This window comes from Zootoca vivipara, chromosome 1 (genome assembly GCF_963506605.1).
Source record: "Zootoca vivipara chromosome 1, rZooViv1.1, whole genome shotgun sequence".
Classification (NCBI taxonomy): domain Eukaryota; kingdom Metazoa; phylum Chordata; class Lepidosauria; order Squamata; family Lacertidae; genus Zootoca; species Zootoca vivipara.
In genome coordinates, this window is record NC_083276.1 from 76,341,971 (window position 1) to 76,368,532 (window position 26,562).

General features: G+C 46.2%; 1 protein-coding gene across 2 annotated transcripts; it reads left to right on the plus strand.

Annotated features, from left to right (window-relative positions):
• Positions 1-25,804, plus strand: PIDD1 (p53-induced death domain protein 1). Of its 2 annotated transcripts, XM_035122041.2 has the most exons (16): positions 1-525; positions 4,314-4,687; positions 6,793-7,206; positions 8,362-8,565; positions 10,549-10,606; positions 12,084-12,285; positions 13,343-13,471; positions 14,639-14,818; positions 15,266-15,413; positions 15,778-15,913; positions 16,993-17,143; positions 18,043-18,166; positions 18,895-19,013; positions 20,311-20,418; positions 20,939-21,144; positions 22,092-25,804. In XM_035122041.2, the coding sequence occupies exons 2-16, from the start codon at positions 4,423-4,425 to the stop codon at positions 22,327-22,329; spliced, it is 2,682 nt and encodes an 893-aa protein (XP_034977932.2). In that variant the 5' UTR covers positions 1-525; positions 4,314-4,422; the 3' UTR covers positions 22,330-25,804. The 2 variants fall into 2 exon arrangements, with proteins under 2 accessions (XP_034977932.2, XP_034977951.2); XM_035122060.2 differs by lacking the exon at positions 6,793-7,206.
• The last annotated feature ends 758 nt before the right edge of the window (positions 25,805-26,562 follow it).

Consider the following 26,562-nt stretch of genomic DNA (forward strand, 5'->3'; position numbering starts at 1 on the left):
GGGCCTGGGAGAATTGGGCTATTGCTTCGGCGGCAATGTGCAAACAGCGGGGGACTGGAACTGCGCCTCAAGCCGTTAGGAGGTCGACCAGCAGACCCGAAGGCTGCGATCCGGAGCGCGCTTACTTGGATTAGCAGTTGCCGCTGAAACCAGCAGCCTTTACGAACTTTCCAGTAAGCACGGCGAGGATCGGAGTAACCAGAAGCACCGTCAAGAGGCAAAATATTATTGTCCGGCCCATGTAAGAACATTTTCTTGTGTGGAAAGCGGAGCAAAGGGCGGGCGGAAACAGGCCGGGTCTGGTGGCACTTTTGATTGAAACTTTTGTTTGGAAGCTCTTTTGCTTCTGCTGGGCTAGAGACCTCGGGCGATGTACGTCACTGCTTAATCCGGGCAACTTCTCTGCTGGTTACCTGAAAACTTCATGCAAAGCTTTTCTCTTCCTGCTCCGGGCACTAAGAAGCTGATCCGAAGTGCGGATACTCAGAAGCAAGCGCCGCTGCGTTCAATGGGGCTCACTTCCTGGTGAGTTATATGTAGCGTTGCAGCAAAGGCTGCAACCGTACATTGCTTTCTTTGGCAGGACTTTGCTCTGGAGTCTGTATTTTCAGTGCCGAGCTGTTTCTTGGGAAACGTGTACTAATGACTAAAACCACCTTAGAGCCTTATTTACCTTGACTGAAAAATCACAGCTAACCGTCCACCCTACGCCCCACCCCGGAATTAGGGGGAAAACTTGACCTGAACTTCCTCTCTCCCGTTTTATGAGCTAAGCACTTAAGGACCAGGGACAAGACAGTGTTGTTTGGCTTCATCCTTTGGCCTGACACTCGCCACGGTTAATTTTGCACCCTCTTGGATAATAACTGCAGACTAACGTAATTGTTGATGAATTATTTCCACGACTTCCTCCCTCCTATTTATTTCTGTAATGAAATAAACATTATCTCTGTCCCTGTCATGTGCTTTAGAGATGGGGGAACATGTCGCTTTCCTGCTGTTGCTGCACTACAACTCCCATAATCCTTGACCCCGGGCTGATGGAAGTTGGAGTCTAGTAACTACTAGAGGGCCACAGGTTCTCCATGTCTCCTTTAGTTCTGGAGAACAGTGTTTAAAGCAGGTAGGTAGCCATGTTGGTCTGTCGTAGTCGAAACAAAATAAAAAAAATCCTTCCAGTAGCAGCTTAGAGAACAACTAAGTTTGTTATTGGTATGAGCTTTTGTGTGCATGCACACTTCTTCAGCTTTTGTGTGCATGCACACAAAAGCTCATACCAATAACAAACTTAGTTGGTCTCTAAGGCAGCGTTTCTCAACCGCTGTTCCGCGGCACACTAGTGTGCCGTGAGACGCTGGCTGGTGTGCCGCGACGTGTGGCGACGAGAAGGGCGATTTGCATTGTCACGTGCCTGGCGGCTGCCAATACACGCGATTACCCGCCGGAAAGGAAGCTGGCCGGGTCACGACGCGGGGCGAGCGCAGCTCTCAACAGCCACCACCACGGGAGGGTGGTTTTAGACAAACTTAAAGAAGCTGGCTGGATGAGCTCAACCTGAAACTTGCTGAGCAAAGGATTGTGCTGGCAGAGAAATCAGCGGCTTGTGAAGCCTTATTACAGGAGATTGCAACCAACACAGCAATTGGCAAGTGTTTCTTACAGTCATAATTATATAGTCAATATAGGGCGGCACAGAGTTAAATTTTTTAAACTTTTTTAATGGTGGTGTGCCTCGTGATTTTTTTCATGGAACAAGTGTGCCTTGGCCCAAAAAAGGTTGAGAAACACTGCTCTAAGGTGCTACTGCAAAGTGTTTAAAGCAGTGAGAGCCTGCATAGTGCTCTCTGGATGGTTTGGACTGCAACTCCCATTATCCCCATTGTTGACTCTGCTAATTGGGGCAGATGGGAGTTGTAGTCTGCAATGTCTGGTGGGCACCACATTGGCTGCCCCTGCTTTAAGGCATGTTGGGAAACAGAATAGATTGGAATAGTTGCATTAACACAGCTGCAAGAAATTGATTTCTAGAGGTGCCAGTATCTGTCCTTGAAAGATGCCCTGCATATTGTAAGAGAAAGTTTCAACAGGTTCCACTTCTCTCATTGCAGTGCAGCTACCGTGTTTCCCCCTTTTTAAGACACCGTCTTATTCTTTTTTTTACTCAAAAAAACACATGGTGTCTTATTTTCAGGGGATGTCTTGTACCTTAAGGCTCACTCCGCAGAGGCGCCTTGATTCTCAGGACGCTGCTTTTAATTAAGCTGCCTTTGATCTTCCCCGGTGGTCCCGGGGGCCCTTTGCCAAATCGGCTACGCCCGCGGCACCCGGGAGAGGGCAGCAGTTCGCGGCGAGCCTTCGCCAGCGTCCTCTTGCTCCCTCTTCCCACCGCGCAGAGCAGCCGTGGGCGCGGAGATGCTGCAGCGCCCGGAGAGGCTCGCCAGGGAGGCGGGCCGTTTCCTCGCGCCTCGTGGGCCGTCTCCGTGCGCTCAGCGCCGCCGCCTGCGGCCCAGACCCAGCCGCTTGGGGAGCCTCCTTTGCAGCCAGTCCCCGACGTGGAAAGAGGCAGCTCCCGCCGGGGGTGTCTCTCCTGCCCCTCTCCCGGACCTACACAAAGGAAGGAGGCGGAGAGTTGCGCAACGCCGCCGAGAGCGACCGAGGCGCTTGGCTGCTTCCATTCCCGCCGAGAGGCCGCTCGGGAGCGCCATGAGCGAGCCGCCTCGCCGTCCTCCAAGGTTTCCTTAAGCCGGAAGAATATGGGAATGCCGTCGCCGTCGTGGGATCGCAGCAGGCGCACTGATCTTATGTGGGAAGCTGGAGGATGACCGAGCGCTAGTAAGGAAAGCCGCGCTTCTTTCGCTTTGCCTGTTCGCGTCCGAGGGACTTCCTCGTGGCCCCTTGAATCCCGGCCCCATTTACCTGGGGGTGGGGGTGGCGTGGCTACAAGACCCACAGAATTCGACCTAGTTGGGATGGCGCTGCAAAGTTGCAGTCCTCGACGCACTTGCTCCATTGCACACGCTGGGGATTATTTGCGCGGAAGCCCGTGCGGGCTTGCGCTGCGCGGGATTTAGGCTGGTTGCAATCCTTTTGTGGGCGTCGACCCCCATTGCACTCCGCGTGCTATTATTGTGGCGTCCGCTTCTATGCACTAGAGGCCACTTCAGCGCACGTAGGCTTGTACAAGGTTTTAAGATATGGCTTATTTTCAGGGTATGGCTTTTATTTCCTAAACGCTTAAAATCCTGCTATGGCTTATATAATGACTACGTCTTAAAATAGGGGAAACACGGTATATGTTAATTTATCACTTCAATATTGCTAAATCAGGGAAATCTCTCTAAGGAAATGATTAGAAACAAACAAACAAACAAACAAATATGGGGAGGCAGTCACTGAGAGGGGACAGCCAGATGGGCGGGGTATAAATAAATTATTATTATTATTATTAATGCCCCTTTTGCCAAAGATTGGCTTTTTGCTTTTTAAAGGTTGTAATGCTGCCTAATGAAAGAATAATAAGGATAAGTTGCACTTGAAGAAGAAAATAAGGGGGTCACGTGAAAAAAGCATTAGAGCTGTGGTGCTGTGCCGACTTGGGAGCAAGTCCCATGGAACTCTGTGGGACTTGCTTCCGAGTAAATGGGGTCATGAAGAGTCAGACATGACTAAACGACTAAACAACAACAAATGTGCATAGGACTGTACTGTGTCCATCATGTGTTCATCCTGGCATTTCTGAGTTAACTCCTCATCCACAGTTCCTAGGGAAACTGCCCAGATGTCAAGGATGAAAGTGCTCTAGCTTCCTGTAGATGGGTGGCATGTCATGTTGTTGTGAATGAAACTGCACTTGTTTTTTTTTAAAAAAATATCACATTTGCACCGCTGGTTATCTTTATCAGTTCCCCGTGTGTAAAATGCCATGGAGATACCTGGTATTGCCTGTGTGTTGGGGATGGGGATTTGGTACTCAAATATCTTTACTTTTTCTATCCCACTTTTCTTGCTATATTGGTTGCAAATATTTGATTTTTTAAAAATTAAGATGCATTTTTATGGTTGTAAAGAGCAGGCAGAGAACTCTAATGGAACATGAAAGATATAGAAACTTCAAAATGTAATACGTTTCCCCACGTTGTCTTTCAAACGTCCATTCTTCCTTCCTAGTTTTATCAGCTTTGGGGCCCGTTATATGCCCTAATATGCCACTTAAACAGCCCAGCTGGGGGATGTGTTGTGCTGCCCTCTTTTATGCTCAGTGCCTCAAGTACAGTTTCTGCTATTTCCTTCATCTGGACTCCATTTCTTCACAGGGGCTGCCTCTCTCCTCCATCTTCCATTTCAATCCCTTGCGGTGGCACCGGTGCTCGTTTGGCTGGCAAGTCAAAACATGCGCAGCCCCTGGCAATGTGACACCAGAAGATGGCTGGGCTGCGGGAGCTTGGGGACCCTCTGGGGGAGGGTGCTTTGGAGGCCGAGGCACCTGCTAGTTCCTGCTTGGCTGGCAATAGGCTCAACTTAGACGTCTACCCAGAGGGCTGTCGCCTGTTCCTCAAGCTGTATGAGAAGAGAAGGGAAGAAGTGGAGCAGGTGGAATTCTTGAGACTGAGCTGTAATGAGGAACTTATCACTTCCACACTGAGCACCATTCCGGTCCTGAAGGGCTTAAAATCCCTTGTACTCAAAGGTAAACTGCATGCTTCTTTTCTCTTTCTGTCTTTTGACCGACTAATTTATATTTCTCCCCTCTGTTTAGATTAGCTTTTAGGTTTCCATCCCCAACCAAGCCCATGAAAATGGCCTTAGGCCACTGTTCTCACAAAGGGGCAAAATGGCCTGACTCTGCTGCAATCCTATGCATTTCCCCACCTCAGAAGTAAGTCCCACTGTGTTCAGTGGGGTTTACTTACTGCCAGGAAAGTGCACGGTACAGTCCAAAACTTCAAACCTATGCACGCTTACCCAGGAATTGAGCATGGTGAGATTTACTTCTTAGGAAACCTGCAACAGGTGGGTCTGCACCCTCTCTTGGGAATGAGCCTGTTGTGTTAACTCATATGTAAACCCACTATTTTCAATAGGGCTTTCTCTTGTTGGAATGGACATGGGGCTTTCGAAGCCTTCGTGATCCTCAGCTGAACAAAAGTCAGGTTTGCCTACTGTATTCCTTCTGACGTTTGGCTTGGAACAGACCTTGTTTCAACAGTGAATGAAACATGACTGCTTTCTGATCTTTAGTTGTAGAATGGGGCTTGCAGAAGTGAAAAATGATGGTGACAGTTCCATATCTGTTAAAATGCAGAAAATGCCAAATTGGAACAGTAGCTTCCCTTCTTATGATGATTATATTAGAGATTATTTAATCTTGTGTGTGTCTATGTAGCACATAAAAAAACTTTTGCAGAGGTATTTACTCTGATTTTTATATGTATAGTTTAAGCTGAGGGGGTCCTTTTCTTCTTCCTGTGCTTCTCTCTTCATCACCCACTTTTTATTCTCATGCCACCTTCTCATAAACCGAAAGCTTTTTCATCTTGCCCGTGTTGGAAATGAAATGGGCAGGCGACAGAATTCTTCCATGTAGTGGGATTTTTAAAATACCCGTCAAAAGCACAGAAAGCAGGGGGTTCAATGTTGTGCTGTTTGCCTTTGCCTTCCTCTCCCTAAGGGTCCCCACCCCTTGGCCAACTGTAACATGTGCACTACATTTGGCCTGAAGTCCTAACCATATTTATTCCAAAGGAAGTTCCTTTGGAATCTGTGGGGCTTACTTCGGGGTATGCATACATAGGCTTGCATAGTTATTTCAGAACAATATGAAAAAGATGAGGCTGCAAATTGATAACCATGTTGAAATCGACAAGGCATGCTATATTGACTAACACGTTTATGACAACACAAGCTTTTGTGGACTGGAGTCCACTCCATCAGTTAACCTTTAAGGCACCACAAATCCCCCCCCCTTTTTGCTTGTGGTAGACTATCTTGGCTACTCTTTGCCTTTTGAAATTGGTGTGACACTCCCTTTAGGAATACAGTCATACCTTGGGTTGCGAACATGATCTGTGTGGGAAGTGCGTTCGCAACCTGCAGCGCCACGTCTGCACACGCCATTTTGTGTTTCTGCGCATGATGCCATTTTGTGGTTTTGCGCATGCGCGAGCACTGAAACCCAGAAGTAATCCATTCCGGTACTTTCGGATTCGGCACGGAGCGCAACCCGAAAACACATAACCCGCAGTGTTCGCAATCCAAGGTATGCCTGTAGGTGTGTGTGCCTAACTCTTGAACTGTTTTAATCCTCTTTTTTGTTTCAGTTATCTACAGCAAAAACAGCAACTGTAGCTTTCAGTAATGCAGCTAAATTAATAACAGTTTCAGCTAGCCAACCTATTAAAAACCTAGGTTTCTTTACTACAGGTATCTATAATAACCAGTTTATACTGAATATAAGCAACTGTAGCTGTGTGTGTCTCATGCGCAGCTGCAAGCTTCCAATCTTGTTGCTTTATTATCGTTATTATTATATTGGACTGAAAGCTAAGGAGCCAAAAAAGGTGCCACTTTGTGAATGTAGCATGTTAATCACTCATGCTGTAGCCCTGAAAGCAAAAATTCCAGACCCACTTCCACTGACAGGTATTGGGTTCCTGTAGTCCCTTCATGCCCCAAATCCTCCAAGCTTCTTGTATCTCTGTTCAGTCTTCCATATTGTTCCACTGGATATCCATGTGCTTGGTAAAGGAGATCCTTGCAACGAGACTTTTCTTCCTGCATTTTCCTGGCCTGCAGGTGGACACACCAGAGATGAAATTGGCACTCCCCAGAGAGGGTTGGTGGCATCATTGCCGCAAGAGCTGGGGGAGCTAAGCCTCCTAGCTCACCTGGATCTGGGCTTCAACAGCTTCAGTGCTCTGCCTCCCTGCATCACCAAGCTGGGCAGCCTCAGGAGCCTCCTAGTGAGTCACAACAGCCTGCAGGGGCTGCCCGAGGACTTTGGCCAGCTCAGCAACCTCACTTTCTTCTCCGCCATGAAGAACCAGCTCCAAGGTCTGCCACAGAGCATAGGGGAGCTGGCAGCACTACAAACACTGGACCTCTCTGAAAATGCACTGGAATCGCTTCCTGAAGAAATTGGAAACCTGCATAGTTGCACAGAGCTGGATCTCTCAGGGAATCTATTAACAGTAATCCCTAACTCTCTTGGTAAGTTGTTCCCAAAAGCAAGAGAAAGGGAGTAAATATTTTAAGATGCAATTTGAGACTAAACAAATTACGGGATTAAAGCTACGACACGTCTAGGGTTTTTCTGTGCTATTGCTAGGAAGTAAGTCCCATTTAACTCAGCGTGGTTTACTTTCACAGGATGAGCTTAAATTAGGTCATTTTTTATGAACGGGAATACAAAAAATGCAAATATTTAATGAAACATATGTAGATCTCTTCTCAGCAGGTGTTCTCAAAGTGGTTTATGATACAACTTTTTAGGAAACCCAATAGTTACAATCTAAAATATTTAAAGTTGTTAAGATTTGCATTGGGAAAACCCAGCCACATTGGTGGGGAATGAATAAATGAATGAATAAATAAATTCAGCCTGAAGCAAGGCACAGTCTTTACAGCAACACTGTCATGCTACTGATAGAGTCCTGACTAAATAGAAAAAACTTTTCTGGCCCTCTTTAAAAAAGCCACTGTTTCAGATTTGGTGAGTCTGCAGCTGGAGGGATCCACTACTGCTAATGGTGGCACCCACAAAATCAGGATGTAAGTATATTATAGCACAAAGGGAAGGAACCCCTTTTTTAGCTTGAGGGCCATATTCCCTAACGGGCCACATTCTGGGGGCCGCATGACAGTGGTGAACAAGGCTAGAGGCAATGTGGGTAGAGCAGTTGATTTGACTGTACAGCAGGCTATGTTCTAGCCTTGCAAAAATTAAAGGGATTTTACATGCACCTCCATACACACACATCTTCACTATTGAGGTGAGCTACAATGCCAAGGGCATACTAGGACTAAGCCTTGCTCCTCCTGACCTTTGTTAATTAGATTATTTATTACATTGTGTTCCTCGAATACCAGGCACGTTCCTTTTGGCTAGTACAAGAACCTTTCTACAGTACAGTATAGTAAACGTTTATGGTTGAGTATGCTGTATAAATATATTGCTGTGCATGTATGCATGCTTGAGGGCTGGTTTTTATTGTGGTGGAAGTAAGCAAGCCCCCAGGTTCTTTTCTTTTTTTGTTATAAGGGATTTACAAATTGTGAATGGGGGAGAGTTGCTTGCATAGAAGTATTTACTAAGCATAGGCTGATCTCTCTCTCTCTCTTTCCCACTCCTGCTCTGACTTGCAGGCAATTTGCAATCTCTGCGGCAGCTACATCTTCACAGCAATCTTCTGGTGACAGTTCCTGCATCCTTGGCTGGCCTTCCCAACTTGTCCAGGCTTGATCTGCAAAACAATAGGCTGCGCAGCATCCCTCCAGAGATCCAGAGCCTCCCCTTTGTGCATCTCCGTGGTAATCCTCTAGGAGAGCCAGAGGTGCCGCTGCAACCAGGTTAATTGCTTTTCTTCTGTCTAATTTGTCTGTTCAACAGCTGCTCAAACTGGCGACAGTCAGAAGCTGGCGTGTGATCTGCTGTGTGGCTGGTGCAGAAGGCAGCTCTGTGGTTGTTGTTTTTTGTGAGATGTGTGTAGACACAGCTGAAATTGCAGCCCTTACAATATGAAGGACTGGTTGAAAGACCACCTGGTTGGTTTTCACAGGCAGCTGAGCCCCCTTCAGCCGTTCCTCTCCATCCCATCAAAATGGCCTGGACAGAAAAAATCTGGGCTGTGCCCTTAAGCTCCGCCCCTGCTGCTGTTTCCTCTGCTGGCCCTTTCCCCACCATCCAGGGAGCCTGCCCTTTGAGTATAGGCTCCCCATGTGACCCAGATCCAGGTCCGTTTTTCAGCCGGAACTCACTGGAGCTCAGTTCCGGCACCTCTCAGGTGGGAGCCATTGCCATTCTAAGAGAACAAGGGAGGCGTTCATGGTGAGTTCCAGCACCTCTTTTTCTAGAAAAACAGCACTGCCCAGAACTACATGTGAACAGGGAGTAAATCATGTGGGGAGCGCATTTGCCTACGGCAGGCTTCCTTCTTTAGACCTTCCCATCCAATGCATGGGGTTTTTTTTTTGAGGGGGGGCAGCAAGCTTGGGCCTGCTCCTCCCCTCACATTACAAGAGGGCACAACATCCGAAGCAGACTCAGATTCAGCTCAAAATGAGGCACTGCTGAAAGCAAAGCATTAGGGCTGAGGCTAAGAGAAGACTGGGTATTTCTCCCAGGCATAATAAAGCCAGGTTTGTGGTGGGTGACTTTGAAGCAAACGGGTTGATTTGCTGGGTGACTTGACTTACAGTCGCTGATAAATGAAAATCGCCATTACCCTTAGACAGGCATTGCTTGTGAATGTCACTTTCTCATAGGGAAGGGGTCACGTCACCAATCTGGTGCCCACAAAGACTTTCATGGGTACTTCTGGGCAGATGTCCCAGTCTCTGTGCTTTCATGTTGAAAAAGGAAAGTCAGTCTCTAGCCCTCTTAGAAACAAAGTTGTGAGGCAAAATGTGCAGGTGCCTTCCAAGCAACATCTGTGACACGCGACTGAATCTGGTGTGGCCACTTTGTATATGTTCCTGGTTCTGAGGGGTGCTCCCTATTGCTATAGACAGCAACCACATCTCTCTCTCTGTGTGTAAGCAAAATCTATATAGCACGACAACGTCTGTAATCATGACCACCAGAACATAGCTGACTTCCCATGGTTAGCATAAAGTTGCCAGGGGCGGCTGCCTCTCTAATTTTGTGTTGTCCATTGCAGTCAATGCAGTTATTTTGTGACTCTCTCAACATTTGAAATGTGTCCACCAATCCATAAATGTTTGTGACCCTGTCATAGGTTTTTTTAAAAAAATTCTGGTAGGAGTTCATGTCATAGAAATCATGGTTAATATTCACGTGGTGAAATATCTGGGGCTGGCCCTGTGGGAACAAGGCATCATAATCAACAACAACAACAACAATTTTATTATTTATACCCCGCCCATCTGGCTGGGTTTCCCCAGCCACTCTGGGCAGCTTCTAGCACATAATAAAACGTCAAACATTAAAATGTTTGACTAAGCCAGGCATCCCCAAACTTCGGCCCTCCAGATGTTTTGGACTACAATTCCCATCATCCCTGACCACTGGTCCTGTTAGCTAGGGATCATGGGAGTTGTAGGCCAAAACATCTAGAGGGCCACAGTTTGGGGGTGCCTGGACTAAGCCATTTGTCTTCAACAGGTAGAGCAGGACTCACTGCTGGTTTGCAAGCTGATCAAAGGGGAGTCACAACAGCAGCCCACCATATGAACTTATGATAAAGAAAGAAATGGGGCCCAAGTGCATTTTTTTGGTTTGAAAAAGTTGAAGACTACTGTACTCATTCCTACAGTAGCACTTAACACGTTCTGTTTATACTCACGAAAACTTTGTTTTTTGACTTGTTGCAGACTCAAGCTCAAGGCCAGAAAAATTACAAAGACTATTCCTTGAAGCTGGTGAGGATAGGTATTTCACATACTTTTTTTGGCTGGTGTCTTTCTGTACTACAGTATCATCATGTCAGAGTATCTTCCTAATTCACTTTTGGCATAATATTCTCCTTGCTTCCCATGGCTCCTGGGAGGGATATACATCTAATACTAATCATAATTAATTGTACTGTGATGCCTTGCTCAGTTGTTGATGCAGGGGTAGTTTCTGTGGGTTAATCATCCCCGTTTTTTTACAAATGAGCCAAGCTGGATTTCTAAAAAGAAACTGGTTGCAAGTTAACTATCAGTGGCAAACTCATTGAAGGGAGCTGGGCAGGCACTACCAAGTAGCATCTCCAAGCAGCGCTCAGGGACATGGGTCCTGGGTCCCTGTTTCTTCTGGGACTCTTGAGTGTGGAACAGGGGCCACTGTCTTTGCTGTTGTTGGTCATTCTGCAGTCGGAGTGCCATCACTGTTTTAATCTTTGGGGTGTTAAGATCGCTACTAGTCCAGTAGTAGCAATCATCACCAGATAAGCCTAGAGGGGGCTCATACATCCAGGAGCCAATGGCGCCCTCATTCCTGGAGCCTGCAAGTGCATACCAGCCCTGAAAGAGGAAAAAAGCAAGGAAAACATCTGAGAATAGCAAGGATAGGCTTGCTATAAGAAAACAGTTTCTTATTTTACTTTGTCACTCTTATATCCCACCCATCAACCCTGCGGAAACACAGAGTGGCTAACAAGATGCTCTATCAAGAAATAATTGCATCAAGTAGCAGTGTTGGGAAAAGGTTTTCACCTTGTGCCTAGCTGAGGCCAATGTGGGGAGACAATCAAATGCCATTTGGGAGGGAGTGTCATAATTAGCTGCAAGGGGGCACCACCAAGAATGCCCTGTCTTCTATCGTTGCCCACCCAGCAGAAGCTAAAGTTGCAATAACAAACAACTAATCCCTAGCAAATCTTCATAGATGGGTAAGGCTGAGGCAGTACTGGAGTACTTGAAGTGCTCTCCTGGGTACTTGGATCCCAAGTTGTTTAGGGCTTGTATTGGGTCTGGAATGTCACAAATCACAAGTGTAAGGGTTCTGAGGACCGGAATAATGCAATTCCACCCTTGCCCCCCACCCTCCGGCAATAACAGCCAGGTATTTGCAAGTTCCAAACTCTGCACTCAGACATGGCTAGGAAAGCCATATCTGATAGTCATTCATTTATCCTCCAAATATTCTAAAAATGGAACCCAGATGCTGTTGAAGGTGATAATACTATCTGTTCCTTTGGAGCAAGTCTCCAAAACTCTGTTACCACCATCAGGGTCCCAGGGAGAGCAGGGAAGGCCATGGGATTGGAGTGATCTGGATGCAGCTAAGCGAAACACAGTTCAGTCAAGTCTTAGAACTGTATCTAGAATTCTGACAGTCTATAGATATTTATAACTCAGAACTTTGGAGTAAAGAGGACTGTAACATTGTGGAAATACCAGTGCTTCTCTTTGTATCTCCTAAGCTTTACTGTGACTCCTGAAGGCTGCAGAGTTTTCCTAGCTTGTGGTGTCCAGTTTTGCTTCCCCTTGGGTGCCACCACCACTTCGGTAAATATCCACTTCCAAAAGCACTCCCCTGACCCCCAGTGGGTGAAGTTGAAGGACCACGACATCCTGCTGAGTGAAGTCCTGGAGCTGCAGCCTCATGGGATTCATTTCCAGAAGGTAAGAAGAGCTCGTGAAATCATAAAGGAGTTTAGGCTAGAACTGCGCTAATTCCCCCAAATCTTTCAACTTGGACACTGGCATGGGGGGGAAGAAGAAGAAGAATATTGGCCTGCCAAAAAAGTGGCCCCCGAGAACCCTGTGTGCTAAATGTGATAATGGCTGGTTTGCTTGCAAATCACCATTTGTGGCATTTAGGCTGCCGCTAATGAGGTTCGGCTTAATCAAATGCGAGTTCCATCAGGAAAAATGCCCCAGGACAACCATTCTGCTTGTGAGATATTTAGAATGTGGGAATAAGATAAACAGAGTTCTAATTTGGATAGGACATCTCCTTTTTTAGAAAACAACTGCTGAAAAGGTATTTAATAATATAACCCCTCCTTTTTGCAATCTGTTTTAAGAATAGTAAAACATTTAAGCACATTATAAAACCCACACAGATTTGCATGCAAATATTATGAAACAATCAGGATATTAAAAAAATGAATAAATCATGATTACCCATTACATGTTATTCATTTACTTATATTTATACTTTGACAGCTGAGGGTGGCAGATAATAGGCATTAAAAATGAATTGCACTCAATAAATGTCATCAAAGTTCCTATCTCCCTTGCCCCTGAAACCCAGCAATGGTGTTCTTGCATATTGTATGCATTGCACCTTCTGTGCATTGCAATCACTGTTGCATGCAGCATCCCCAGTTAAAGGACCAGTGCAGGTCTGAAGTTTGGCTGGAAGTGTATAGGAGTTCTTTTTCGGTTCACCATGTAATAAAATGGATCTCTTACTGTGAGCTATGTGGGAACTGCTGCGTTTCCCCCAGTCTTGACGCTGTAATATGCAACCTTCCATGCTGTTGCCCTCTCCACTTCCTCTTTATGAGGTACAGCAGAAATGAGACACTCGTAACAACCTTCGCTTGCTCTCCACGTCCTCCCCAATGGCTGCCTGCTCCTGAGGTCCTTCTCTTGCTCCCTGGACCTATGGAGAGGTTTCCTTCTCGGTGGTTAACTCATGGAAACCATCTTGTTCTGTCTTGTGTTCTTCAAGGAGGTGCTGATCTGGCTGCCATATGCCTCCACGCAGTACCTGCACGACCGTGAGATTGTAATTCGAACCTTCAGTGGGCAAAATTGGAGCGACTTGAGAACCAGAGTGGAATGGAAAGAAAAGCCAAAGGTAGGCTGCAAAGCACAATGTGTTGTAAAACATGCCAGTTGCCTCACTTCTCTGCGAGTTCTTTTTTTTTTTTTTAACATAATTTTTATTGGTTTTTACAAATTACAAAAGATGGTACATACATAAACACCTTTTCCACCTTCTTCCCACCCCCCTCCATGGGTCCTCTGCGAGTTCTTCCTTGCATCAGGTGAGCGCCATATTGAATACCTACTGGAAGCTTGGAGGGAGGGTTGAGCTGTAATCTGCAGCTGCTTTCTCTTCAGTTTTGCCATGTGTTTCCCCTAGAAATTGTAATACACAACACCCAATTCATTAACTCATTAAGGTCATGCACCTAGGTATGCTCAGTAAGTCTTATACTTGCTTTTATTTGCAACTGAGATGGGTGGCCTTTCACAAAGAGCCAGCATAGGGTTGTGGTTAAACAGGGGAGACCCAGGTTCAAATCCTCACTCGTTGGTGAAGCTCAGTAGGAGACTTTGGGCCAGTCACTGTCTTCTAAACCTGACCTACATGACAAGATGGTTGTGAGGATCAATTGGATAAGGCAAAAATCATGTGTGTGACTTTGAGCTCTGTGGAGGTAAGGTTGGTTATATGTGTACTAGTGCTGTTAGTAATTGCATTCTCATTGGTTGGCCTGTCTGTTCTGTGTACTGCCAAAGAGAGAGAAAGGTTTTAAGGGAAAGTTCAGTAAGTTAGTAGGTCTGTCAAACACAAATTGGACAAATTCAGATGTGATGAGTATGAATGAGCAACATGCTCGAGCTAGTTATTTCTGTGAGTCAGCTAGCTGTTTCATCATCTGAACCAGCATGCCCAGCTTGCAGAGGAGACATCCTAGTTTTCTTAAAAGCAGAGTTTCCCAGTTTGAATGCCACAGGGAACTCTGGTATAAGAAAGCAGGAAGTCTCTTCTGAAGCTGGGTGTGTGAGATGAGAATGAAGGGGCACACTCAAGCTTGTTACTCATTATTTACAACCCAACAGGCTATGGCCTGTTATTGGGAGTGGCCCTGTTACATTTGAGCCAGGCCAGTTTGTGGATATTTATAAGGCTGCTGGTATAAGACCTGCACTCCATTTTCAGTACCTGGTTCCCTGTGTTTAAAGTATTGTCGCATGTTACAAAGGTGGCTTTCTCTCCTTCCACACCCTCTGACAGAAGCATGTGGCCTGCTGCAGCGTCCCTCACTTCTCCTGGTTCTTGGTTGTCTCTCGACTTGTGGAGAATGAATGCAGAGTCCCTCAAGAGGGAGCCTTGCTTTTTTCAACTGTTGATCCCAACATCAAAGTGACCTTTCCCCCTGGCGTGACCGAGGAGACGAGGACAGTGAAGCTCCAGGTAAGTCTCTGCCCAGGAAGCCTAAAGAGTCCAGAAATGTATTCAAAGATTGGAGTGGTTTGTTGTTTTTTTAAGTCCTATTTCAGTCAGGTTGCACACTTTAGGTCATGATTGCATTAATGTTACCCTGGTATTATAAAGTCAAAAAGGATTTTGTAAGCTCCTATTTGACTTGCACAGTCAGTGCTCAAATGATTCCTTTTAGGAATAAAACTATTGACACCTGTGGCTGAAATCCAAAAGAGCTTTCCCAATATTGCTTCTGAGTGCAGCCTCTTCCACGGTGTCAGATCCCTCTTTGGTGGGAACCTTCTCTTTCAGGACCATTTTTTCAAGACATTGATAGCTGCTGTGGGAAGGGGAGATCTGCAAAGTCCGTTGCTTGTGTAGGAAAACCCCACACTACCTGATGGAGCCTATTTCTCCCCCTCTTTTTTAAATGTTCAGGTGCTGCCCGTGTCTTCAGAGGACCTACAGGAGATCACGAATGATCCTGAGACTGTTGCTAGCCCCCTCCTCTGCCTCTCCCAGAATTCCAGCATCGACTTCCTTCAGCCTGTAAAAATCCAGCTCCCTCTGCCCCCAGGAGTCACAGGTAGGTTTGATCTAGAAATTCCCCCAGCAGAAGGGTTTTGACAGAACTGTTAATGCTTCCTTAGAATTACCACACCTGAATTTCACAGGCTGGTTAAATTTGCAGAACGTCTGTACAATTAAATGCGCTTTCAAGCTGGACAGTTAATCTTCTCTTGAGGAAAGAGGGTTGTGCAAGTATAGTTCATTATAGCGCACTGAACTGCAAGGTGCTCTTGTTTATTCTGGGTCAGGCCGCTCCAGTCATTTCACAATTTCACATGTTCCATTGACAATGGGAGCAAAACCTCATCCATCCTGATTACGAATGAATATAGTTTGCCCTTGAGGTCTGTAGATAACAGCATATTTTCTTTGGTCCACAGGTCTGACCTTGGATCGCTCCAGGGTGCATCTGCTGCACAGTGACTGGAATGCTCAGAACTGGAATGACATCACCAGTCAGGTGGTGCTGGAGTTCACCCACCTCTATGCTTTGTTTGAAGTCACACACTTCTCCTGGTGAGTTGACCCAAGAAGAGTAAGGCCCCTCTCTTTCTCTGAGGCACACTTCATACATCTTCCTGGGCCAGCAAGAAGAGAAGGTTCTATCCCTTCCTGCCCTCCACACACATTAAATATAATGTCAGAACTGGTAGCTCCACGAAGAAGAGACCATATTCATCCAGTTGTTTCCTCTTTCCTCAGAACAAGGGTTGGGGGTGGGCAGTCAACAGTAAGATAACTGTTTAGTATCCTTTGTTAAATGGTCCTCGGTTCCTGCTTCTCCAGCAGGCAAGAAGGATCATATGGGGCTTATACGAGCCAGGCTGCAGATCTGATTCTGGTTCTTACTGATTTCCTGCCATGTATGCTTGAACGTAGTCCAACTCGGGCTATTTGTGTCTGTCCATCTAGCAAAGAATACACACACAGGGGAATGCAATCTTTTAGGTACCAGGTGCACTGGACAAAATTTATAGTATTATAACGGCTTGTTCATGTTGCTGATTCACTCAGACATGGAAACTGTGAGTTGATCACATGAAGGCTGCCTTGTATCTGCAGGGAAGCAGTTGTGCTGATGCCTCATGCTTCACAGTAAATGCAAATGCACCATGGCACTTGATCAGTCTGCTTTTAGATGCATTGCTGCGGAATAGTAGATACAGGGATTGAATTCAGAGTTTTGCTCAGGGTGAAGAAATCGCATATGCATTTCATCATGAACAGGCACATTCAACTCATCACGCTAAGTATTGTCTCTGAGTTGTACCTTGTGGAATGATCATGTTTTATTTTGTATGTGATTTCAATAATGAGATTCACAGCTTCTTCCTTTTCCTCAACACATCATTTCCTTGCTTTTGGCAGGTATTTAAATAGGTGAATCAGATTGCCCCTACTGGGTCTGTTTTCTGTATCATCTGTGCAGTTTTCCTTTGACATAGAAGTGCACTTGTGCACCTCCATATGTTTCTTCTCGCATAGAGAAAAGGAACTTTGCACTCATGCTGCCCCCATTTGCAAATATATGTGCTCACAAGCGAAAAAAGCAAACAAATCAAAATGATTTTGCAAATCCCCACTCTTTCCCCCAGGTACTGGTTGTGGTGCACCACCAAGACCTATATCGGTGGCTTTGCCAAATACGTCTATAAAAGGTTGCGCATGTACCAGGTGAACTTCATAGCTCTGCAGAGGAAGAAGGACCCTGAACAAGTCTTGCTGCAGTGTGTCCCAAAGCACAAGGTAAATTGTTCACTGTCCCGGTTTCATGTGTGTACATGCGCATACAGTAGTGCCCACATCCGCTTGTGATCTGCAAGCAGGAAATGCAGCCAGGAACATATCTATGCTTACAGCAACTTGGGACCCACCAAACTAAACACAGCCCTCTGGTCACCAGAGGATCAGTAAGCCACCTGCTGTTGCTCTCTTTTTGGATTACAAAGAGAGAGAGAGAGAGGAGGGCACAAGTTGTGCAGGGCTGGAGCAGCAGCTGTGATCACTAGCATGAGCTATATAATGTATGATATCCAGAAAGATCTTTCTGGGTTTGAAGCAGGGGGTGGGTGGGGGGAACCAGCTGGTTGTGAGTAGAGCCTGCTCCTATGAATACTTGAGATCAGCTTTGTGCGTTATTTTAGTAGAAGTAAGAGCAGCAAGCGTGGTGGGAGCAGGAAACATTGGCTAGTGCAATCTATGGTTTGCTGCAACAGGGTGAATGGGCCCAGCTTAGGTGTTCAGCTTGCTATGAGTCCTCATAATGGGGGTAACAGAAGCAAAGAAAGCAGCAAGAATGGCTGGGGTCGTGCAGCAGAAGCTACACTGTCACTGCTGCTTACAAGGGACGGGTGTGGCAGGGTGGCAGTGAGTTCAGGGTTTTATGGGTGCACTAGTGCGCCCAGTCTGGTACCCCTGCTGGTGTGCCCATGCAGCCCAGACCTTGCTACTGGCCTGGCAAGTGGCAGCAACCCTGGGGTCAGGAGGGTGGTTCCGCAGCACCGCAGCAGCTGTTCTTGCGTTTACGAAGCTTATGCCTTGGAAACCTTAATCTCCCATTGATACTGCACAAAGGGTAATGAAATGAATTAGCCCAAGATCTGATCTCTCTCCCCCCCCCCAATCTCTTCCTGGATGTCTTGTAGGTTGATCCTGTTTTGAAAAGGCTCCACGACAGATACCGAGGCCCTGAGCCATCGGACATGGTAGAGATGGTTGAAGGGGAGCAGTTCTTTGCAGCCTTTGAACGAGGCATCAGCATTGATGCAGGTAAAGTGCAGTAGAGCCTGCCTGTGTAAGTACCCCTGAAGAACAAAGGGACTTGGCCCTTGCCCGGCAACCTCAAATCTGTTGACCCAAAGGGGTCTTCTGAAAGGAGGGAGGCTTTTTCAGGGCTCAGAAGTGATTGTGCAGCCACAAGCTTAAGTCAGACTTGCTAATAAACCTACAACTGTTACTAGCTTGCACTTTAAAAAAACAAACAAAAAAAACAAGCCTTCTAAAAGACTAATAGCAGTACCTTTTGATTTTTGTGCTGGCCACTAAATAGGGGAAGCCCCCTCCTCCTTGGCTAGTATTGAGATGCTAACGTAAGATATGACACCATGTTTTCCTGGCCTTTGCCTGTCAGAAGGGGTCTGCAGCAAGGGCTGTGGTGTCTGCTCAGCAGGAGGGGTGATATTCTCCTGCATTGGGCCATAGTGGATGGTAGGAAATCCCCCCAAACCAGTCAGTGAAGACAGATCATCTATCAGTGAGTATGTCCATGCAAAACCATTGATTTTCTCATTTTCGCCGGCCAATTAATGATGCAGAATAAGTGGGGGGGGACATCTGGATTATCCCAGATCCTCATCTTGCCCCACACCCCGATGGGCCAACTTTGACAGAGGGGCAGGGCCCTATTTGTCTTGCTGCCCCTAGATTTTTAGCCTTTTACAGCACTGTGGCTTAATGCAAACTGATGCTTTGCCTGAATTGCTTCCAACTTAACTCAGACCGCCCAGACTGCACTGATGGAAGGATTTCATTCAACTTTTTCTCTCACTTGAAAAACATGAAGGAAGTCTACATCACCTCTGAAGTGGACAGGAAAAGCAAATCTGTGAAAGGGCAGGTACATCAGTTTCTCCTTCTTGGCCCCAGCAAAGTTTTCTATGATATATTCATTTATAATACGCATCTTAATAAATGGACACATCTCTCATTAACAAATGTATTCCTTTTCCTCATTGTCCTCATCCCTAATCATGTGCCAGTTCATAAACAGGGTTGCTTATCTTCTCAGAGACCATGGCCACGATCCAAAACATGAGTGTGCTTAAATCCTGCTGAAACATATCAGAGTTAATTGCTCCAGTCCCACATAATTCTCTGGATTGCACTCATATGTTTGTGAAAGGTGCAGAATCCAGTCCCTAGCCCAGAATGTCAATTTTTTTAAAATGCAAAATGTTATAGAGAGAGATTTCAAAACATGCAAGCCCTGTTTGCAAAAGGCTTCGGTGACTGATGGGTGTCCAGGTAGGGTCTCCTGCCTAGGCTTGCCAAAACGCCTTCCCTTTTCCAAGCATCAAAACTGTTATAAAACCTCAAATATTGGTGCCAAAATAAACCATGCAAATTTAGCTAGCTATATTTTCCAAGAAAGCTCTCTTAAGCAAGCTGAGAGATCATAAATTTTCATACGTGTTGTGTAACTTGTTCCAAATAAGATCATAGGCATAAATTATATTTAGTTTCATCATTTTGTGCCTGGATAGAACATAATCTTCTCTGGCATACAAATTCAATGGTTTTGGTGGGGCAGAGGAGAGCAAGTGGGGAAGATGCCAACTCTGGCTTACTGACTTCGAAGAACATAGCATAAATCCTCTGTAATCAGTGGAGGATGCACTTTATTGCCCTTAACATCTGTGCTAGCAGGAACAAGGGGAAATGGTGGAAGGACCCTGAGGGAGAGGCAGGGAAGTGAAGATCTCCCAAGGTGAGAGACTGGGAGAAGAGAGGAGAGCTCCCAGGTGTTGTTTTCTGTGGCTGCTGGGATTTAAGAGTTACTTTGGGTAGAGGGAAGTTTCTGTACTTGTGCACCGTTTTGGTATTTTAGATATTCTGCTGTTGATTTTCTCCTCCCTTATTTTTGTTACGCTGTGGCTGTTATTGGATGTGGGTCTATGGTCTACCATGTTTAGGGAAGCTTTTAATGTTTAATAGATTGTTGTATTTTAATACTTCTGTTGGAAGCCGCCCAGAAGTGGCTGGGGAAACCCAGCCATATGGGTGGGGTATAAAGAATAAAGAACAAATTATTATTATTATTATTATTATTATTATTATTATTATTATTATTATTTGTTTCCTATTACAGTATTGTAATTGCATTTTTGTAACTTTTTTCAAAAAAATCTTTTAAGGTTTCCTTTTACCGAGGTGCTGTTCCAGAGGACATTCCTGAAGAGGTGACCAAAAGGAGGAAAGGCCCTGATTCCCATTGGCTAGCCACCTTGCCAATCAAGCTACCCGTAAGTTATTTATTTATTTATATTTTTAAAACTCCTATATCGCTTTATATTTTTAATAAAAATCTCAAAGCGATTTACAGAGTACTAAATCAATAAAACATTAGCCAGGTGATGTTCCTCTGGCCTCATGAGGAGCCTCTTCAGTAGGGCTGGTGAGTCTGGGCCCTGCCCCCTAGGCCAGGTAGAAAGGGCCTTGCAGAGAGCGGCCTTCACGCCTCACAGCTGGGCGATGTTTCTCCGGCTTCACGAGGAGCCTCTTTAGTACCCTAAGATCCCTGGTTCAGTCCCCAACATCTCCACATAGGGCTGAAAATGTCTTTTGTCTGAAACCCTGGAGAGCCACTGCAAGTCAGTGTAGACGTCACTAAACTAGATGGATCAATGGTCTGACTCAATATATAGTAGCTTTCTGTGTTCCTCAGTGGAGAGAGATAATTGTGGCAGGTTTGACTGCTGTGTGTGTTTTTTTCTTGACCCATGAATAATAGACATATGTTTCTTTTTTCTTCTGTTCTGCCAGAAATTGAAATCCCAGGGGAAGGAGCAGCCTACAACCCCAAATGGCTTCTCTCTTCCCCCTCTGAATTTGGGGAATGCTGAAACTGGCTACTTGACCCAGGCCAACCTACTTGCCATTGCTGGGCGTGTTGGAGCTGATTGGCCAACGATTGGCTTAAACCTGGGTTTGTCTTACCAGGAGGTAGAGCAGATACGATACAATTACAGGTGAGTGAGGCTGAATCTAGCCCTAAGGCGGCAAAAACACTGCCAAAACGGCCAAATAACGATGGAGCAGGCTCAGTAGTTGCAGAATATTGAGCATCAGTTGAGAAAGAAAAACGAAACACTGATTATTTTGACCAGAAGACAGTGGAATAATCCCCTTGAGCTCCTTACCACATAATATAACAGGAATGGGAAACTCCTGGAGTATTCAGTACAGCCAGTGGTCAGAGATTAAGGAAGTTGTTGTGTAGCAACATCTGAAGAACTTTGCTAGCATATAGCAATGGTCTAGAGGAGAAGGTGTGGCACCCTAAACAAGAGCACTCCAACACTTGGTAGCCGGTCTTAGATGCTTCTCATTTTTTTTCTTGCAGAAGTTGTTTTGTCTCCCTCTCTCCAAACCTCAGAGAAAGACTGGAAAACAAAAGCTGGGATTAGCAAAATATTGGGGCAGCTGGCAATAGTTGGGTGGAGGCCAAGACTGAAAGAAATGAGGGGGCTGGAACTTTTGATGAGTGCAAAATCCAAAACCAGAATCCTTCTGTTCTTTAGACATTTATAGAAAATTGTCTGTGAGCTTCCATGTCCCCTCCTCTCTCCCTGCCCCATAAGGACTGAGGCTTGTTTTTAAAACACATGTGGTTTATCAGGTGGTAAATTAGGCATAAGAACCTGCAGCTTTGATCATGCCAACCTTTCTTTTTCCGTGTCCCCTGTTCTATGAAGGCAGTTGGTAGGCTTCTGGAGAAGTGGTTGGGTTGCTGCTTAATCTGAAATTTATTTTTCCAGTGGTTGCTAATGGAACATGTCTTAGGATTTTATTGTTTCATGCTTTGTGCATTTCAAACTGTTGTAAGCTTGCCTGGAGCAAATGAAAAGGCGCATTGCAAATATTTCAATGAGACTCGCCAGTGATGGTTGTGTGCTGCGCCATCTATATTTTCCAGAGACGACCTCGGTGCTCAGGTTCTGCATATGCTCTTCTCCTGGGCTCAGCAAAATGAAAAGCACCCCGACTGTGTCGACAAGCTGATCAGCGCCATGAAGGAGAGCGGCCGCCAAGACATAGCAGATGAGATCACAGCCATCATTGAGCTGGGAAGGCAAAAGTACAGGGAGTCCATCAGGAGAGTGGGTCTAGACCAGGAGAGCAGCACCGAAGACTCTGCCATTGCCATGGTGTAGCTGCCAGCAAGACCCCTCCATTGCCTTGCTGTGGCTTGCATTGGGCAGGCAGGAACCAGGCAAAGGACTGGCAGCGGATCCGTGAAGGAGCTGAGGCTGAGGAGTGTTGACAACATGCCTCTAGCCCCAAGTACTAACGCTTGGTCTCTTGTCAAGCCCCCAGATGTTCTCACCCAGGGCTGCTAGAATGAGAATGACCTGCCGAACATTAATGACGCAGAGACATGCTGAGCCCTAAATGTTGCCAGATTGGTGACTTATTTATTTTATGTCCATCACTACTACTATAAGGTGGGGGGGGGGACCATCTGTGATCTGTTATTAAATTCAAGGTGGTTTCTGTGGGTGTCCCCATGCCCTCAGGCAACCTCCTTGGTTCTTGGCAAGGCCTCCTGCCCTTCCTAAATTGCATTCCAATTCTTCCATGGGGCTCAGCTATCTGGAAAACAGACGCTACCTCCCTCTTAGTACTCCCCCACCCCAAATGCTTGTGGGCCCCACAATGGGGTGCTTGGCCAACTTTTTTGTCTGGTCAGTAATTTGGTGTGTGTTGCCTGCTTTTTTGGTTTTTTTGGGGGGGGGGTTGGGTGTTGCCTACTTTGTCTCCATATTTATTTTGTTGTTTGGGGGTGGCAATTGGTATTTTGCCTCATGTTTTGAGGGGGAGGTTTCCTGAGCATTGGCAGTTTTTCTTCTGTGGAATGGGTATTTTGTGGAACCCGCAGAAGAAATTGCACGTAGTTTTAAGAAGCTTGTTCTCTCAGCACTAGCGCTTCCGCTTGCCTGATGGAATCTCCTCTCTCCTTCCCTATGTGCTGTTCTGGGGATTCTCCTTACCCAATTGGGAGGGGGCATGGGGGAAGGGGAGGAAAGCCTCATTGTGCTAACAGAAGCCCTTGTGTGGGCTTGTGGTAGCAGGACCAATTAGTTAAATCTGGCCTCATGACATTTTCTTAAGACTTCCAAATTCACCCCTTGGCCCCAAAAGCTCGGAGGGCCTTGTTCAAAGAAGATTCTCTTGTATTCCCCCAACATGCATGGCTTTAGATTTTATTTTAATAACTGAAGGATCATGGGATTTGGGAGTGGGAAGCAGGACGGGTGACACATGCCTGCTATCTGCTATCAGACTTTACATCTGGTTCACTTGGAGAAGGACTCTGGGCCTACTACTTACACCCCCAGATGGGGGAACTGTAGCTTGCTATGCCTTGTTATTAACTGCCAGTTTATTCTGGTCTCGGCTGCTATGTCTCAACCTAGCCTACCTCACAGGATTGTTGTGAGGATGAAATGCAAAAGCATTGAGCTGCTTGGAGGAAAAAGGCAGGACACAAATGAAATAAAAACAAAATTCAAACCTACACGTTGTCATTGGTCGTATGGGATGCATGGCAGGAACATCTCGCCTGACTTTCAGCAACCCTCGCCTCTCAGTACCTATGCCCTTTGGACCTAAAGGGACATGCTGCTGCTATGCTCGGTGTCAGGCTGGTACAGACAGACTCTCCAGCAGATCATAAGTTGGGCTGTTGCTGTTGCTACTTCAGATACTTGGGACCCAAGGCATACATTTAACTGGGCCCCAGTAGCATATAGGCAGCCAACATAGTACAGTGGCACCTTGGTTCTCAAACGCCTTGGTTCTCAAACGCCTTGGTACTAAACAACTTGGAACCCAAACACTGCAAACCCGGAAGTAAGTGTTCCAGTTTGCCAACTTTTTTCGGAAGCCGAACGTGTTCCGTTTTGAGTGTTATGCTTCCGATTTGAGTGCCACACTTCCGTTTTGAGTGTTACGCTGAGGTCTGTCAATTTTTGCTATTTGGGGTTTTTGCTTTTGCGGCTCTTTTTGTTTTGTTTTTGTGACTGTGTGGAACCAAGTTCAGCTCTTGGTTGATTGTGTGACTGCAGTCACATCGTTTATTGCTTTCATTTTATGGATCAGTGGTCTCGTTAGATAGTAAAATTCATGTTCAATTGCTGTTTTAGGGATTGTTTTTAGGAGTCTGGAAGGGATTAATCCATTTTGCATTACTTTCTATCAGTGGCGAATGGTGCTGCTTGGCTGCCCAGGGTGGCACCCCCTGGGGGTGGTGCGTCGCTCTGCAGCGTGCGCACGTCGTGATGCACGACACGCACGCCAGGTCAGACTGCTCATGTCCGCACATGGGCAGTCTGTCTGGGTGGCTGGTGTGCTCTGAAGCAGAGCGTGCTGCGGAGCGGTTTGCTGGCACCAGCGCCTGGCAACCCACTCCGTAGCGTGCTCTTTTTCTTCCTGCTCGGGCGGAGGAGGCGAGGGGCAGGCCAGGGGCGCTGCCCCCGTGTGAGTGGAGCTAGTATGGAGCTAGGGCGGCCCACCCCCTACGCCCCTCCCTTGCTACGCGCCTGCTTTCTATGGGAAAGTGCACCTTGGTTTGGGAACACTTTGGTTTTGGAACGGATTAAGTTTGAGAACCAAGGTACCACTGTACACTCAGAAGCAGTATTATGTGGTTCTGAATGTGGCAAACCGGGTCAATTCTTTACAACCCTACCAGCTGCATCCTGCAGCTTCCAGAATGCTTTTCCAGGTAGTCTGGTGCTGAGCACATTGCACCAAACTAGATCTGAGGTCACTGGAGCATGGGGTAACTCGTCCTAACCTCTCCAGTCCATAAATGACCATAGGTGGTACATGAGAACTTAAGTCACTTATAGTAACCATGTAAATTTTTTAAGTCCATAAACTGGGCTTGTAATGCAGCCTGATGTACACTAGGTGGAAGCAGCACAGCTCCAGATTTTATACATGCAAAGAAAATGGAACCCTGCCTGAGGCAGGCCGGTTTCTTGGCCAAGACAACCCCATCAATCAGCCTGCAATAAAGAACGTAAAGTATTTTAGCCCCAAGATAAGACCTGAGCAGATTAGACTCTTTCTCTCCTTCCTTTAACTCACAGGCTGAACTGTGCTTGGCAACTTCTTCTTGAAAAGCTGTACCAAATTAAAGGGGGAGTGGAGAGGAGAATTAACCCTTTTGCTACTGTAACTGATGAAGCTGTGGGAACGACATGCAAAAAACAAGTGTTGCAGCTTATTTTTAAAAGAGATCAGCAATACTTTATAGACCACAGTAAAATGTTTTAAAAATTAGGTGTTTGTGGTGCTTGAAGCTGTAATGCTGCTCTGGTATGCGTGCATAAGATAAGTCGTCTTCAGTGTTTTTATACATAAATTCACCATGCACTTTGGGAAAGGTGAGTGGGGAGGTTTTACTCTCCCCTCCCCCAGATGGGACCCAGGTGGTGCTGTGGGTTAAACCACTGAGCCTAGGGCTTGCTGATCAGAAGGTCAGCGGTTCGAATCCCTGTGACCGGGGGGGGGGGTGAGCTCCGGTTGCTTGGTCCCAGCTCCTGCCAACCTAGCAGTTCGAAAGCACGTCAAAATGCAAGTAGATAAATAGGAACCGCTACAGCGGGAAGGTAAACGGCGTTTCCGTGTGCTGCTCTGGTTTGCCAGAAGTGGCTTTGTCATGCTGGCCACATGACCTGGAAGCTGTACGCCGGCTCCCTCGGCCAATAATGCGAGATGAGTGTGCAACCCCAGAGTCGGTCACGACTGGACCTAATGGTCAGGGGTCCCTTTACCTTTACCTCCCCCAGATGGTACTTAGACCACCTATGCAGTGAGCCACAGGTGGCTGCTCTCAGCTTTTCACAATGTGCAAAATGGGGAAGAAGAAAAGATGGGGAGAGGAATTGAAAGAAAAGAATGCTCTTGAGCACATGGCTTTTGAGGAAAGCATTCCTCAGTATAAACCCAATACAAAATGGGCCCACTGCATGTTTTCTTGTTCTACATTGATACTGACAGCGTGCTGTTCAGATTCCAGGGAATCCACCTGTCTGATACGGGTGCGTGTGTATGGAAGTCTGGTATTCTCCTGCATTAATGATCTTCTTAGAATTTTGAAGTGTCAGGCATAGCTCTAGTGGCTTTAGCCCAAACGTAGCAGAGTTTTCCTGCACAGCGCAGAAGCTAGTTGAGGTGGAATGACTAGTAGGCTAGACGCAGAATAACTATTTACAGGATTTATTAAAAGAAAATAAAAGCAGCAGAGTTTCTGCATACAAAGCAAAGCAAAATAAATCCTTGCTCTTCCTCTCTCCAACCATATACACAGCACTTCTACTCCTAACACCTAAAAAAAACCCAACTGTGCTAGCATTCCTAGATAACAGAGTTCAGTG

Bases quoted from the DNA above. Each gene is read 5' to 3' on its own strand.
- PIDD1 (XM_035122041.2), top strand. From the start codon at position 4,423: ATGGCTGGGCTGCGGGAGCTTGGGGACCCTCTGGGGGAGGGTGCTTTG. The intron at 18,167-18,894 runs GTAAAGTGCAGT...AACTTAACTCAG, and splicing joins AGGCATCAGCATTGATGCAG to ACCGCCCAGACTGCACTGAT. The intron at 19,014-20,310 runs GTACATCAGTTT...AAATCTTTTAAG, and splicing joins GCAAATCTGTGAAAGGGCAG to GTTTCCTTTTACCGAGGTGC.